The sequence below is a fragment of the Seriola lalandi genome, unplaced genomic scaffold (genome assembly GCF_002814215.2).
Source record: "Seriola lalandi dorsalis isolate HSWRI2012SDOR001 ecotype SW California unplaced genomic scaffold, Sedor1 jcf7180002054425, whole genome shotgun sequence".
NCBI classification, from domain to species: Eukaryota; Metazoa; Chordata; class Actinopteri; order Carangiformes; family Carangidae; genus Seriola; species Seriola lalandi.
The window spans coordinates 3,364,983-3,381,494 of record NW_019524978.1 but is presented as its reverse complement, the minus strand read 5'-3'; the positions used below and the strand labels follow the sequence as shown (position 1 = coordinate 3,381,494).

General features: G+C 38.7%; 1 protein-coding gene across 2 annotated transcripts; it reads left to right on the top strand.

Annotated features, from left to right (window-relative positions):
* The first annotated feature begins 394 nt into the window (after nucleotides 1–394).
* Nucleotides 395–15,452, top strand: LOC111658122 (uncharacterized). Of its 2 annotated transcripts, none has more exons than XM_023410539.2 (3): nucleotides 395–689; nucleotides 1,753–1,980; nucleotides 14,312–15,452. In XM_023410539.2, exons 1-3 carry the CDS (start codon nucleotides 543–545, stop codon nucleotides 14,462–14,464), a joined length of 528 nt encoding a protein of 175 aa, XP_023266307.1. In that variant the 5' UTR covers nucleotides 395–542; the 3' UTR covers nucleotides 14,465–15,452. The 2 variants fall into 2 exon arrangements, with proteins under 2 accessions (XP_023266307.1, XP_023266305.1); XM_023410537.2 differs by having other exon boundaries at nucleotides 396–689; nucleotides 1,750–1,980.
* Nucleotides 15,453–16,512: the final 1,060 nt, after the last annotated feature.

The window sequence follows — 16,512 nt, the reverse complement described above, 5'->3', positions numbered from 1 at the left end:
ATACACATGATAATTACAAGGGTAACGGTAAATTTACAGATTATATTAGATATATAAAATAGTCTGTTTTAATAAGGAAGATGATAGTAATTGTGGCAATTACATTTCTGCAAAATCAGTGCTTCGATTTATTTTCTTTGATATTTATTAGACTTGTATTTTGTTTATCAAGATTTATCCCGCACTGATGTTCATAGAACATTATATGGTAATTGGTAAATGGACACTTATATAGCGCTTTTCTAGTCTATAACATCCATTTTCATCAGATTTTACGACATAATATAGCTTCAGTAGCCTGAAGTATATTCATGAAATTTCGCTCTTGGGTCAATTACAATCGTGCTTTTAATTTGAAAGTAGCGACGTCGAGTTTCCTATTTCTTCTGCGTCACTTGACTCTAATAAGAACATTTGATCGAACTTGGAGAAAACTTGGATGTCTGCAGCTGGAATTCACTATCAAACATTTCAGACTAAAAAACGTGAACCAGGGAGTTTTTTTTTCTTCTAAAGGGAAATAGAGACCGAGGTTTATTACTATGGACCCCAGTAAGTCTGCGAGCGCTCCTCCACAGGAATACGGTGATGAGAAGTCCTCCATGGGCCAGGTGCCACCTCCGGCCTACTTTGACAACCCCCACCCGGCGTACCCTCACCCCGGCGCGGCATACCCACCACAGATGCAGGTAAGCTTCCCAATATCCGGCATCACAAATAAAGACTAATGTAAATTACTAGTAATTATATGGTTTAAAAAAAAAACATTAATTAACGAGAAAGTATTTTTTCTTTTACAAAATCTCAACCCTGCTGAACACGACAGCAAGCCGATGTCACGTTTAACGCAGTTTTCTTCCATAGAGTTTGAACTTTGATTTACCGATATAATTATCATTAGAATATATTTTAGAAGCTTTTATTTTCTTATTACGGTTTTTACTGAAGTACATGGTAACATTTGTTTTTATCGTAGAGGGGTTGTAGGTATTTAGATAGGCTTGTCTGGCTCACACGGAAAAAATTAATCTGGAGATTATTAATTAAAGACCTGTGAATTTGGATCCCATCAAGATACAATCAAACTCAGCACTAATATAGAAATTGATTTTACACGAATAATGGTATGTTTGATGTAAGCCTGTACCAGACCACCACTGTGACCTAAACACTAAAAGAAAAAAAAAAAAAAACATACTGTGCCTTTGTGATAAAAATAAACTGTTAAACCTCTCACTTCCTCTGTGAGCAATCACATATCCCAAGCAACATCTTTTTTAAGTGAAAACGCCGATGGGAGTCGGGGGCTATTTAGTCGGTTTAGGTTAAAAGGTCTTTTTGAAGTTCTAGTTTTTGTCATTTACGTTGTAAAAATAATCAGTAAAACACATACACAAGGTTTCCTCATATAAATAAAGTAAAAAGTAAGTAAATGTAATGTATCTTGTGGGTGGATGAAAGTTTGAGTGCAATACAAACGTGTGCATGAAATGAACTTGTCAAACAGGAAAAGCACAGGTGTAATTATTTACATTTAAGGTAGTTGCACAGTTTCGCTTTTGCCATTTTACCATGCAATTGTTTTCACACACACACACACACACACACACCACACACACTGTTGGAAAAATTGTGATTTTCCTAACACACACACACACACACACACACACACACACACACACACACACAGACTTTTTAATGACATCCTCTTTCACCTGAAAGTGAGTTGTGTTTCATGTATGTCGTCAGCAGGGCTTCGGACCTCCTCCACCTTATGGGGGTGCAGGATATGGACAGCCGTATCCCGCGGGTCAGCAGCAGTACCCAGCACAGCCGGCCACCGTCACTGTCCAGCCCACAGTGTACGTGACTCGAGGCCCGCTGACTGAACCTGTGAACGACTACCTGTGCTACTCCATCTTCACCATGCTGTGCTGCTGCCTGCCTCTTGGAATTGCTGCCCTCATCTACTCCATCATAGTGAGTTTGAGTCGCTCACCAAGCACTTCATCAGAAACAGCAAACTAATACTCCTGACCTGTAGCTGCATGACGTTATGTGTTGGACTGCTGTCACATGATTGGCTAATTGGATAATAGCATAAATAAACAAGTGCACAGGTATTCGTAATAAAGTGAACGTAAGTTCTTCACAAACCGGTACGTCAAACAAAAATTTTTTCACCACAAACGCAGATCTGAGTCAATTAATTCTGAAAATTTGTGACTCTAGAGTTCACCCCACAGCTGAGCAAAATACATTCATACTAATAAAGAAAAACAATCTGTATCACAAATTTACAAACAAAAACCAAAATCAAAAATGAGTGCTGACCAAAAAATCAAACTACTCTGAAGACAGTGGGTCACCACAAAATAAGAAGAACCAAAGGAATTACTGCAGAGATGGAAAGAAAGTAGCAGTAGTAGTTATCAAATTACTCTGTTCTAGTAATAAAAACGTGCCCTTCTAAAGAATAGCTTAGCGATGAGCTTGTATTATCTCTGCCACAGTGGTATTCATGTATTATAGCTACAGACCAGATAATGTAATAAATGGAAAGTCTTAGTCAAAAGGTAAATATGTATTTTTGTTATTATTGCGTCTGAAATGAGTAGCTGAAGGAAGTGGAGGTAAGTGAGCAAGAGATGGCACATGATGGCAACAAAAAACTGACAAAGACATTTGGTGGTCCTGAATGGTGTGTTAGCTCAGAGGTCCCCTGCCCTGAGTTATATATTTTTAATTGCCATAGGATCCCACTCACTCCGTCAGCTTTTATTACATGATAACAATCTAGACTTAGAGACAGAGATTTTTGACTTTACTGTTTGGCTCATGGATTTTTAGCTTAGTTTTTGTCTGTTTGGACTTTATTAGTATTAGTAATTGTAATAATAGTACATTCTCTCCTCTTGGTCTAAATGTCTGTTCCATCACAGTGTCAGATTTCCTCCTCTCCAAAGTAGTTACATTGGTGGAAATGAATTAATCAATACAAAAGAATGACTGCTATGTATTGTTAAACTCCAATCCAGAGTTGAGCAAAAACATGAATAGTTTATCAGTATGACATGGAACATAGTTTTAATACTTGAGAGAGGACTGATTCTTCAGTTTACTGGCAGTCATGTGTTTTCGTATCGTGACGTATTTCAAAAAGTTAATGAGTTGGTTTTCACACTGTGAATCACAGGAATTGTATGGTGTCGAAAAAAGTACACAAAAGTTGGTTGATTGTTTCCATGAGGTCGATCTTAAAACTTCAGAGATGAAAAACTCCTTTGTGACTTCCTACACGTTTTTTAAACGAGTTAAAAGCCAAATCTAAAACATTTAAAGAGTTACTCGCACATGGAAAGTAGACTACTTTGAAGCTTTAAAGTTGCCAGAAATCGGCTTTGATAAAGTAATTTTTTGTATGGTTTGAATTGTACACTGCAAAAAACATACTGTACATTTTGCTAAGTCATTTGCTGCTTGCGCTTGAAGAATGTGAAACTAGGCAGATGATATTTTCCTGAAGGCCTGTATGTATGTTTATACACATGCATGCAGCCTGTAAATACTTAACCATATAATGAGGTACTTTGTTTGCTCCTAAAGTCAGTGTATTACATTGTGTTCAGGCTGTGTGTATGTCAGGGTATGAACTGCTGACCAACAGCTGCTATAGCAGCAGATGTTTAATTCTATTTTTAGAAGTATTTAACAGTTGAAAACAACACACATGACATGTCAGTCTGCATCAATAGAAACAGAAAATTTTTGCTTCTGCTTTCAAGGCTCTTACAGTACAGGACTGAGCTGACTCCACCCTGATGCAGGGAAAGATAAACCAAACTAAGTTAACCATAACGTAAACTAAACTTAGGGGATAGGAACAGCCATAATTTGGCAATATTCCTTAAGAGATAAAAAGCTGTTTTGGTCACCGTCTCTTTGTGTAAAGTGAAGTTTAACTGAGAGTCTTTTAACCCCAGGGACCTTTTGCAGCGTGTGTATGTGGTCTGTGTATTCTGGTTTGAGTTATGATTCTGAAAAGCAGAAACACGATTTTGTCATTGGTTGAAAAGGATTGAAATACTTTGTCAGAAGATTTCTATTAAAGTGAATCATCATCACAAAGTTCCTCATAACATTAAAAAAGATTTTACCCACAGCTATTTTTTTTTAATATATTTTATTTTTCAACTAATTGTTCACTTATGTATTTCACATTTAGTGAAGTCATGACGTTGTTTAATGGAGTGTCTAAATGACCCTTATAAATGTAAAAATGTTTATATTCTGGCGGGGCTTAATGGGATGGTTCACCAAAATTACACATTACTAATCCTCACAAAAACAGTAAATTCGTTATCCGACGGAACCTGTGACCATCACAGCAGAAATTCTACTCTCCTCTGTTGTATTGGGTGGAGGCAGATATCTCAGCTCTCAGAAAACGCAGTGGTAGATATCACCAGATGCAGGGCTGTGTGTCAACTATCAAATACCAAAAGCTGGAATGAAATAATTAGTCGGATTCATGTGTTAGCTTTGTTTGTCATTGTTTGGCAATGTTTTCTTTATTGTAATTTAGATCAAGTGAACCTTAAAAAGGGTCGTATTAAAAGACCTTGAATTCATATCACCAGCTTTAATGATAGCTGAAAATTACTAGTGTTGCTAATGGATGTTGGTGTGGTTTCCTGCATTACATAAACATGAACATCATATCTTTTGGAGATGTAGTCATATTGAAGATCCCACAGTGCACAGTGCTGCTACATGCATCATTGCAGGTCAGTACAGGGACTTTCACAGAATTATATGATGTTAAACTCCAAAATCCGAATCTTTAATGGCTCCTGGAGTCGTGGCTGTGGAACAGACATAACAAGATCAAACATGTCCCCCAAAAGGTTAAAAACAGAACTTAAACTTTAGCTAAGTTGCGTTAAACCTAGTGGAAAATTCCCACTGTGACTTAATCTGTTTCTGTTGTTTCTGAGCTTCCTCTTCTTTCTACAGTTGGTCAACAGTTATTTAACCTGAACTCATGTGTTGTTCCTCTACAGCAAATCACAGGCTTTTTGGGTTCTGCAATGAAATAATTTCCAGCTTACTTTGCAGATATGATCCAGGTCCCTTTATAGTAACCTCCCCCAGCAGACCTCTATCTTCCAGTCCTGTCCTGTCCTGTCCTGTAACATCCATCTTATAATCTTGCTTAATGGCTCTCTGTGGACATGTCCTAACAAGTGTACTTTTGATATGAAATAACCTTTGCAGGATCCACCATAACATTACCTTGTAGAGTCATATGTTGGAAGAGGAGACTGAAACGCACACATGGAAACAATTCCCAGATCAAGAACAGTCCCATTCCTTTGGACATCCTCTTTGTAAGATTGTAGCTGCTTGAATGGTAAGCAGAGCAGCTTTGGAAAAAAACACGAGTCCCAAAGTTACTTATCTGAGGTATTTTAGCCTGATGTGCCCTCAAGAAATAAATCACTAAATAGGACAGTGAAATGTCAGCTTAATAGATTTATTGTATTTTGTTACCAAAGTGACCAAAGTGTATTTCTGAAGTTCATTTGTATCACATTTCAAAATAGCTTCTTCCACTCATTCAATGCAGAGCACAGCAGTAATGGGGATAACTGAATTATATTTGCAGTTGGTCGTTTGGTCGCCTGGGAACAAGAACAATAAAAAGTAGCTGGGTAAAGCTGTGTACATACTGTAACAACTTGGCTGTGGTCTGCACAGCTGTAACAGATTGTCATTTCCATGAAGCATTTAAACACCTCTGAGTGGCGGTCAGTAGATAAGACTAACACTGTAAACTGTAATCTACCTCAGCGCTTATGAGTCAGTGGCTCCTGGGTGACTGGAGGATCTCATTGTTTTGGTTGGGAGTTAGTAAAGCTTTAGGTTATCATAACAGGTGTCATGGAAAAGTATACCAATAAAAAGGTTGAAACATTTATTATCTAAGGAACACAGAATTGATATAATTAATCATGAAATCTTATTTTCTGATGGTATTTTTTCTTATTTATTACATTATGTGGTCATGTTTTTAGTTAGAACAGCAACCTGGGAGGCTGTATGCTAAACATGCTAACATGATCACATTGATAATGTCAACATGTTAAATTTTAGCAGGTACTATTTGTCAGGTTCACCATATTATGTTAATGGTTCGTATGACAACATTTGCTAAAGTTGCATGTTAACAAAGTACAGCAGAGGCTGACGGGAATGTCATTAGACAACAGTTGTGCGGTAGCATTAATGATGTTATAGGAGAAGGTGTTTCCATATGAACCATTGTCCTCAGTGTGTAAACACAATGGTGCACAAAGACACAAGCACACAGGCTTTAAATCCTGGGTTCCCACTGGTACTTCTCCTTGGAAAAGGGGAGTTTATTTCTTGTGTCTTCCAGGGAAATACAAGGATCTAGGGGGTTAACGCTGTAATCATCATTGAATACCGCTTTGTTGAAAAGTTGATTCTCAGTGTAGCCCCATGTTGTGTTCCTGTTGTGTTTCCTGAGAGTCAGACTTGTGTATTTACGTACAAATGTTGACTTCTGTCTCTCTTGTTTTTTCCTGTCGCTGTTATATTTCTCTGTCACTCGTTCAGGCCATTCCTTTGTCTCAGTAATGTGTGGTAAAGTCGCCCACTCTCATTCTCTGAGTCGAATGAGCCCACTCCCAGTCAAACACACATATATATGCCAAGCCAAGTGTGAGGAAAAACTGAAAACGCACAAACACTGGTGTTGGAATTTCCCTTCAGAAACAGAAACACAGTACTCTGAAACTTTTGGTTGTTGGAGCTTCATCGTCTCATTATGTTCATATAACTTCATATAAATTCTCTCACATTGTGTGACCAAATGAGCAAATGAGGCAGGCAGCCAGGAACACAACCATTTCCCCATTTTTTTTCTTCTGTTATCAAATATCTGTCTTTGTTGTGGAAATTAATTTTTCACTATGTAATATTCACATATGTATGGCGTTACATGATATTCGCCCTAGTTTGCAGTTTTGTCTTCACTGCAGTTCTACTCACAGACACTGACTTTTCTGTTTTACTGAATAGTTTCAGTCAAATGTAATGTATCTGTTAGTAGTATGAATGGTGGCCGTCCATAGTCATGAGGATCTAATCTGTCTGTCAGTATGAAAATGATAAATGAAAGATAAATAGTGGCAGAGAGGAGGGAGAGGAAAATGTTCTTGGTCATGCTCTACTGAGTCGTTTTGTATAATTCGATGGGTGTGGTTTGTGTCTCCATTATTCTGTAAAGTGGCTGCATTATGAGGGAGCTGGTTCAACTGAGGGGAGATGGAGCCTGGAGAGATTCAGAGGAAAAACGAGGGGAAGCGATGAGAGAGAGAGAGAGAGAGCGACAAAGACTTTGAGATTAGGAGTGAAGAAGGAAAGAGGGACAGAAAGAGAGAGTCCGAGGTGACAGTTTATGGGAGATCATTTAAGAGAGCCATTTTTGGGGTTGGGTGCATGTCAAACTGCGTGCATGCATGCTTGGGAGATTATAGCTGGAAAGCTAAACAGAAAAGGAAGCAGAGAGGGCAATGAGATAAAGTGGAAATATGAGACAAGGAGAAGGCAGAGTTGGAGAGATACAGAGCTTACTGCTAGAATCTGTCCCATTTAACATTCTCTCTCTGGCATTTCAGCCACTATGGACAAGAGAGCAAAAGTGCCTCAGTCTATTAGGAAGCAAAAGTAATGTTGATTTCAAATCCACAGTCTTCATCTTACTGCTGAGAAAAACAATATACTCTTTTGTGAATGTCTAGAAAATGAGAATTACTTTCTGTTGGACTCGGGATGAAACTTTGAGAGTTGCAAAGCTGAACACTGGAGTATCTAGACAAGTGATACTTTTGTCAGGGTCAGACATCAGTGCTGTCTCTCTCTCTCTCTGTCTCGCTCTCTCTCGCTCTCTCTCTCTCTCTCTCTCTGTCTAGTGCCAAGCCTCTCCTCGCTTCTATGGCAGTGTCATCAAACGTTTCTTTGTTTCCCAAAACATCAGCTTTTCCTCACAGCTTAGCTCTTATTGACAGTGGATGAACATCCAGGCAGTAACTGGAAGGGGTCCTTACATTGTGAAGCCATTATTAGTACTTCCTGTCCTTCTGCAGAACCCTCTGCTACTACAATAACAACATCTATCATCGACAAGTATAGGAAAATAGCTAATCACGCATTATAGATTAAATAATTCACATTCGAAATAATAATTTTATTTTGAAAAAGATTTTTCTTTTACCGCCAAGAACCACTTCCATTTACAATATTGTCACTGTGTACACACACACACATGCCTACAGGCTTGTGTAGTTCCAGCAACATTGCATTAATGCTTATTACACAAATGTAATAACAAACTCAGATTCTAACCCCACATCATGGCCCTCAAGGCAGGCAATTGTTGCACTGTAATTGTAATTTAACCATTAAACATTAACCATTCATGTCACCATTTTCACAGCATGAGATCATTTCCTCTTGCTCTTCTTAACATACCGCACTATTCATAACAACCAACCAATTTACCATGAATGAACATGTGAAAGCTCCCTGCTGATCTGAGGGACCAGACTAAGTTTACTGGCAACAAAAGCTTGTCCATCATCAACTTTTCATTCCTCTGATTTTTTTGTTGTGATGTGATTTCATAATTCACCCTGGAAGGTGCAGAGATTGAACAGAGCCATGTAAAACTACCCAGCTAACTATCACTGATATTAAAGAAAGCGTTGTTATTCTAGAGCATAGCATCAAGTTACACTGCCAGTTTTAGATATAAAGTCCCAGTGGAGCCAGCTACATGTTAAACCACTGAGAACAACATGAAGGCAAACACCTGTTGCCTGCCATTCAATATGGTTAAAAGGTCATGATGAACTCTGTAGCATGGGGTGCTGTAAGGGAAATGGCATACAGTACACCAACACAACACAACAGACGTTGAGTAAAATGTAAGCTAAAGCAAAGTCTCCTGATCTTGATTGACCTTCATGTATTTCAAATATAAACATATGTATTTTGTGTTGGAGTTGAAGGTACGGTGAAATACTGAATAAACACACCGTGACCACAGTTAATGTAAATATTTGTTTGACAGGGTTTTCCCAGTTCAGTATGACTTACTGCCTAACTGCAACAGGATGGCATTGCTTATCTTTATCATGTGTGTTTGAGGTTTGAGTGTTGTGCAGAGCAGAGTAACCACACACCTTTTCATCTGAGCACTTCACCTAGTTAAAACTCACATGACTTTACAAATGTAGCTTTAGACTGACTTCTAACCTGGGTTAACATGTAAGTTATGTAAGCTTGACGACTGCCAGTGAGTAACACTCAACACTTACAGTCATGTACTTAGATTGCTTTACCAGAGTACAGAGAATTTATGGCTGTCGTATCAGCATACAGTCGCCTATTTACATATTAAGCAGATATTGAACAACACTAGAATTCATGACATGGACTTAATACTGGATTTTGATTTGTGTCCTAATGAATTTACGTCCAATATTAATTATTGGCTGCTAAATGCTCCACGATGTTCACTCTCTAGTTGCTAACTATGTGTCATTAGGTGCGCACACACTGAAAGGCTCCATAGTCAGGTAATAATATTTCAAGGGTTAATCACTGCGCGCGACCCCTTCTACATTACATATAGTAATTCGATCCATTATGACTACAAAAAATGTATTGGTGCAGCTTTAAAATGAAACAAGCAACCCGCTCATCCCAGCAATGAGTCACTGTGATACTGGTCTGCAACAGTCAATGTTTCAATACATCCAGAGTCTCAGCAACAACTAAAATAAACATGTAGTAAATAAACATGTAGTGTGTTTTTTCTGTTGAGGGCAAGTACCAGGCACAAGCTGGTGCCCTCGGGTGGGCCTCAGCATAGAAAGCCAGACTGTAATAAATCCCAGATGGGGCATTTTAAAGACCAGCCTAATGGACCTTTGAAGTTAAAAATCACACAGAGCTCACTCTGAAAAGGCAGGCGTCCCTGAAAAGACGATAGCCTAGAGTCGACGCCTGTTCAGGCTACGTAAACAACAGCACTTGGGCCGTGGTTAGCTAAGAACTATCCACAGAACACACAGCCTGTGTTTCTGCATCTGTGTATAACTGTCTTTAGTATGAAAACAGGTACATGTGTTTCAACCAGAGGTACAGACAGCAGTGTCACAGAGTGGAATGCATTTCCCCCTTTGATTTTGCCATCAGCCAATCAGAGGCTCAGAGTTGAGTGTGTGGTCACCATGGGAGTGAAGGTTAGGGGTGGGGGATGTTTTGCAGAGGTATCATGGAATGTTCCAGCAAATGTTAAAGTGATGTTGAGAGTGTGGAGTGAATGACAGACAGAGTTGCAGTGAGTGTGACAGAAATTTTACAAGACCTGTGTAAAAAAGAGGTTAAAGAAGTTAAAGAGTAACATGGATGATAGCTGGCTTACATGAGCCACACTGAGTCATGACAGTCCCATAAATTGATGTGAATAATTACAGTCTATATGTGGATCTGCCGCAGGGGGACTGTTGTGATTCAGGATGGTTAGTCGACTCTGGACATTTTGAAGCAAATCCAGAGATCGAACTGACTGAACAGACTGAGAAAAGCTCTGCACACTGATCTGAGCTCTGTTTGTTGACAAGCAGTGTATGGGCTCTACTTTATACAGTGTGTCCCTGTCGGAGAGCTAACAGAGAACAGCTAGCAGCTGTCTGCAGACATCAGGCTGATGTGTTGGCAATATGAACAGTGCAGAGGAATTAGCGAGCAGCCTTTCACTTTCTGCCTTGTCTGTACTCAAAGTGAACCTCTGGACTTTGTGAATTGAATCAAATAAGGGTATCAGTGCTGATATCCAGCACTGAATTTTGCCACGTTGAGTTAACAGGCTGGACTATTCTGCAACCATGACTTTTTTTGTCTTCTTGTGTGTGAGAAAGGCCCAGCAGGCTTTTGATATCTGCTCCATCTTCTCTTCTGTCAGCTTTATTCAGTTGTGCTCGGTGCAACTTTCTCACAGTCACTCAGGCTGACTTTATGAACAGGAAGAAGACAGAAAACCACACACAGGCAGACTGGCAACCAGACAGACCCACTCACAGGAATGAAGATAGACAGGCTGCCAGTTGAGCAGCATCAAGAGGACTGAACCAATAAGCATCAAATACAATTTAAGCAGAAGCACATCAGTCTGTATAATACAATTTAGGGACACTGGTTAGCAGGATATGAATGCATCCAAGCAGCAATTCTGCTGTTGTCTCTCTTCCCTTTAATTCCCTGTTAAAGGGAGTTATGCATATTTTTTCTAATAATTACCAAAAGTTCCCTATAAAGAATTATGTAATTTGGGACTAATTATAGCATTCAGTGCAGAATTTACTTGATAAAATGTGGCACACATATTTTAAACTAGAGCAGAGTTGTGCTGTTTCTGACTGCTCTCAGATTTCAGCTACTTTGGTGTAGAGGGGAAATTATAAATATGATACACATGCTCATCTGTGATAATGGCTTTTAAGAGATAAGCCACTCAGTATAACTGTACAGCTAGTTTTATAGACAGTTGTAAATTACCTTTCACTTCCTAGAATTAGTCTTTGATTGAGGATGGTACACCGCTCATAGGATTCACAACGGTGGTGAAGCTTTTCAGTTGGTTTTGTTTTCCCCTTTGACTCATTGTAATAGTTGTAGTTTGAGTAATGTGATTCGCATCAAGTACAGTTGTTTTACAGCAAACAGTACAGCATCATAGATCACTGAACACAGCCACTCTTTGAACCATATGTAAAGACATTTTTACTCTCTGATATTCAACTGTCAAACAGTTATAGTGGTTGCAAGGTTCCCTCTGAAATGAAATGATCCTTTAAGATCCTACAAGTACTTGCCCTGTTAAAAAATCCTTAAGAAGACACTGAAAACCAGCTCAGGCTGTCCAACAGCTGACCTCTAAGCAGTGTGTAGAGAGTCAGAGACAGAAATATTCATGGACCTTTTTGCTTCAATGCGTGTGTGTGCTCGCGTGTGTGCGTGCGTGCGTGCGTGCGTGCGTGCGTGCGTGCGTGCGTGCGTGTCTTTTTGGGTCTGCAAACAAAGCTACCATGAAGCTACAGCCAGGAGACCATTACTTAAGCATAAAAAACAAAAGCAAGGTTAAACAGCCTTGCTCTGTCCAAAGGTAAAAAATAAATAAATCTGCCCACCAGCACCTCTGCAAATCACTAATTAACTTTTCATTGTTATTGCTAGTATTGTTATCAAGAGTGAGTTGTTACCTTTGGACAGAGCCAGCCTTGGCCTGTGCTCATGCTTCAAAGTCTTTATGCTAAGCTAGGCTAACCCTCTTCTGGCTTTCTTTAACATTTGAGATGATGCAAAAGTTGTTCATACATCAGACGGTCAGACGTTATGTTATCTATTATTTAATTCTTAAAATATATACACGTCAAATGAGCTAAAACATCTACTAGTCTAGACGGCATTAAAATAAAATAAAGAAAATCTCTAGCTGCAAATAAATGGGAAAGGACAGTGGATTGGGACAATATCCTTTGTAAATAATGCATTGCTGTGAGGATGGAGCCACAGATACTTTGAAAATATTTTACATAAAACCATGAAAAGATACTTACATAACATCCTTATATAATATCTGTAATTATGAGTCATCATTTTATCCATGCTAGGACGTCATTCTATAGAATATGGAGGAATATGTTTATTTTTCTATTGTGAGGTTATAATTTTTTATAATATTTTGTATTCATTTTATAGTATTACTGGTAATTATATTGCTGTATTTGCAAGTATTCTTTGGTATGTGTCAGTATGGGGGTACTCCATAGGGGCCAAGTGCTTAAAGATATTGGCTATAAATCTATCATGGGTTAGTGTCAGCTAAGCCGATAGGACAGAGGTTTCTCTGTTCTCTTGAATGGTGTAAAAAAACTGTTGTTCGGGGGAATCTCTGCTGTCACTCTGCTTGTGTAAGTGAAAATTTCACTATATTGTACAATATTTTTCGTCATCATCATCATCATCTACCACTGTGTTTTGTGTATTTATTAGTGATGATATTCATTCAATTTCCACAACAGACAGAGACTGTGAAACACAAAATAAGAAAAATATCCCGTTGCTCCTAACCTTCTCTCTGAGTGATTATTTTACAAGTAAATATAGACAAAGTCACTTCATAGTCTGTGTCTTTAATTTAAGTTTTTGGTGTTGTGGTTATAAAATTAGGATTTTAGCAGCAGCAGAGCGGCAACTTGGAAAGGATAAACATGTAGTTTTAATGGGCCGCATTTCAGTCACTATTTGAAACTTGTCCCGTTGTCTGACCACAGAAACAGAAAAACATGTAAATAACAACAACTTTATTGTGAATTCTGCTGTATTAAAATACTGTATATGCTAGCACAGAGAGTAGGAGAGAAGCAAAAGGATAAAAGGCTGAAACCAGCTGACACTAGGCAGAATGCAAATAGGACGCGATGATGTCAGTTGTTTACAGCGGTTCCACAACAGTTTTCAACTACGTCCTCATTTTCACACACTGACCACACAAGGTCCAGCCTTATTTAAGCAATATCACACGAGAGGGAGTGATGTTGTACTGAATATCAGCATGGCTGTGATTCAGTCATTCAGTCATTTAACTATAAGTTAAATAAGTAAGAACAGATTATGATTTGTTTGTTTATTTCTTCATTTATTTGTCAACGCCAACACAAATAGTTCCAAAACTGGACTGATACTGGACTGTTGCTAAGCAACACATAATCATTTTCCTGACCTGCACAATGCACACTAGCTTGCTACTTTGTCTACACATTACCTCAGATGTGCGCTGAAGTATTCAGGCTTCTTCCCATCATTCTCTTCTGACGACCATACATCATTTAATCCAATTTCTGAAAATGTTTTCATCTTTGCCGAGTTTGTTACAATCTAAGATAGTTAATATAGAACAATTAATATAACACCTGTAACACATGTATTTAAAAGTCCCAGTGCTGTTGCACTCTATATCAGCACTCATGTAATGCCTCTCGTCCAATCAGATTACTTGGTCGGAACTAATTGTTGTATAATCTATGTTTTGACATAGTCTTGTTAATAAAACAATCTTTGTATTTCCTTTTATGGAAAATCCTCCCATTATTGTGGTGCACTTTTATTGCCACAGCTTTTCAGTCTATCTGATAATATTTGTTCTCATTTTCAGGCTCGTGAAGCCAACCACACTGGGGACCGGAACGCGGCAGATCGGAGCAGCAGGATGGCCAGGACACTGAACCATGTGGCCCTGGGACTCGGTATCGGGTCCTTTGTTCTCCTCATTGTCTACATAGTGGTTGTGGCAGCCTTTACCAGCTAAATTTGATTGAACATCTTTTCTATGTCTGTAGTCCCCATACGCTAGATCAGATAATCAGACCAGATTAGGAACCATCAGAAGGAATTATTATTGGGACATTTTTAAAGCTCGAGTCATCTGATTAGCTACAAGACCTTTAAAAGTTATTGATATTATTTTTTAAATTTGTTGGCAACTTAATGTAAAGAGACCGCAAAAGTTCTTTATGTAATCCATTACTCTCCAAGCCACTACAACTTTCCAAAGATTCATGTTTCAGCAAAATTTTTGTGTTTATGATTTGCTTTCTGTTATCACACATCAGAAATATACATGTTTTTTTTTTTTTTATGAAAAATGTTTTTCAACTCTGATGCCTAAAGAGGCCAGTTTCATTTCAATGTTGCTCTGCCACACATGCACACTTCAAGTATAATCCAAAGAGATTTTTACATGTGTTCAAATTGCAAATCATTGTCAATTCTGCAATTTAAAGAGATTTGCCTGATTGTACGATGGGAGAAATACTGCTGCCTTTTCATCAGAATTGTTTGCTGTAAATATGCACTAACACCCTCTAACCCTCTTAGAACTATGCTAATAAAGAATAGCATTTTAAAAACTAAGTAATGCCCAAAAATAGGCTTTGTGCGGCTCGTGCTGAACAAGTGAAAAAAAGCAAAGTTTGAGTCTGTCTGTCATCAATGAGTCTCTGATCTGAGAGTGCACAATACAGAGGGAAAGGAACAGGAATGCGCCGCTTCTCACAAAATCAGCTGAAACTTAGCAACACGCTACAGTGGAGCCAATATGGTTGACACAGCCAGTTGCTCAATCACTGGCTCTGGCTCTCTGTTATGAAAGCTGTGGTGTGTTATTTATTACTAGCCTGGGTGTTGTTTGTCATGCAATGTCTGTATGTTCTTTTCTTAACCAAAGCTGAAAAAGAAAGATGTTACTGTATTACAAATTTCTTTATAAATAAAGTTCAAGTATATTGAGAGAAAAACCATGTGCCGTCTGGTCTATTTGGATCATTTTTTTGTCTGACCAGTGCCAGAGCCTAACAAGGTTTGTCGCAGGAACATTTATCTTACTGCTGGAAAGCCGAGAGAGGAAGTTTGGAATAGATAAAACTGCAGCTTTAATCTGCCTCTGTCAAATACAGTATTTTCTAGACAGTAGATATACTATCTGTAATCATGCAAATGATTTCCTTATGGGCTTTCAAATACTGGTGCCTCACATTGTAACCGTGCCATTTTTGTTGCACAGTGTTCTTTCAAAGGTACAGTAGATGTATCATGTAGAGAATAAGGAGGGGGAGTTACCACTTTGCTATGTTGAATTGAAAACACAATTTGTTTTAAGTAAAAGCATGTTTAAAGTGCAGACACTGCACCCGCTTCAATAGTTTTAGTGTCAATACAGATTTCTTTTCTCACACTGAGACATGTCAATTGTGTAAGAGAAGAGAATTAACCAATCTGATTTCCTGTAAAGAATTGGTCTGATGAAATATCAATATGGGCAGAAGTTTGGGGAGTCATTATGAGTTACTGGAAGTGTTCCAAGGCTGTTACGGTACATGTTTGTCTTAGGTTCCTTCTTTCCCAGCCACATCCTCACATCCCCACCATTTACTTGCTCTTCCATTTTACGTAATCACATTCTCCTCCCCCTTCCCTCCCTCCTTCCCTCCCTCCCTCCCTCCCCATCTCCCTGCTTATTCCTGTTCTTTTACCTCACTCACTCACTCACTCACTCATTCTTCTTCCTTCTTTTTGACCCCTCCTCTCCCTGCCACCATCCCTCCCTGTGACCATGTAATTTCAAACCTGCATTTCTGTCATAGCCATCATTCTTATTGTAGGTAATCTTCCTCTAGGATTTCACTTTGCAAAGTTTGACATGCCATTTTATAAGTCTTCTGACCTGTATTGCTTCTTTGGACACAACTGGACATCCTGCAAGAATTTGGAAGAAAAATACAAAAAAACATACTCTCCCAATCCTCCACAGTGTCTCCTCTTCATTCCCTACATGCTCATCTACAGCCATATCAGCCA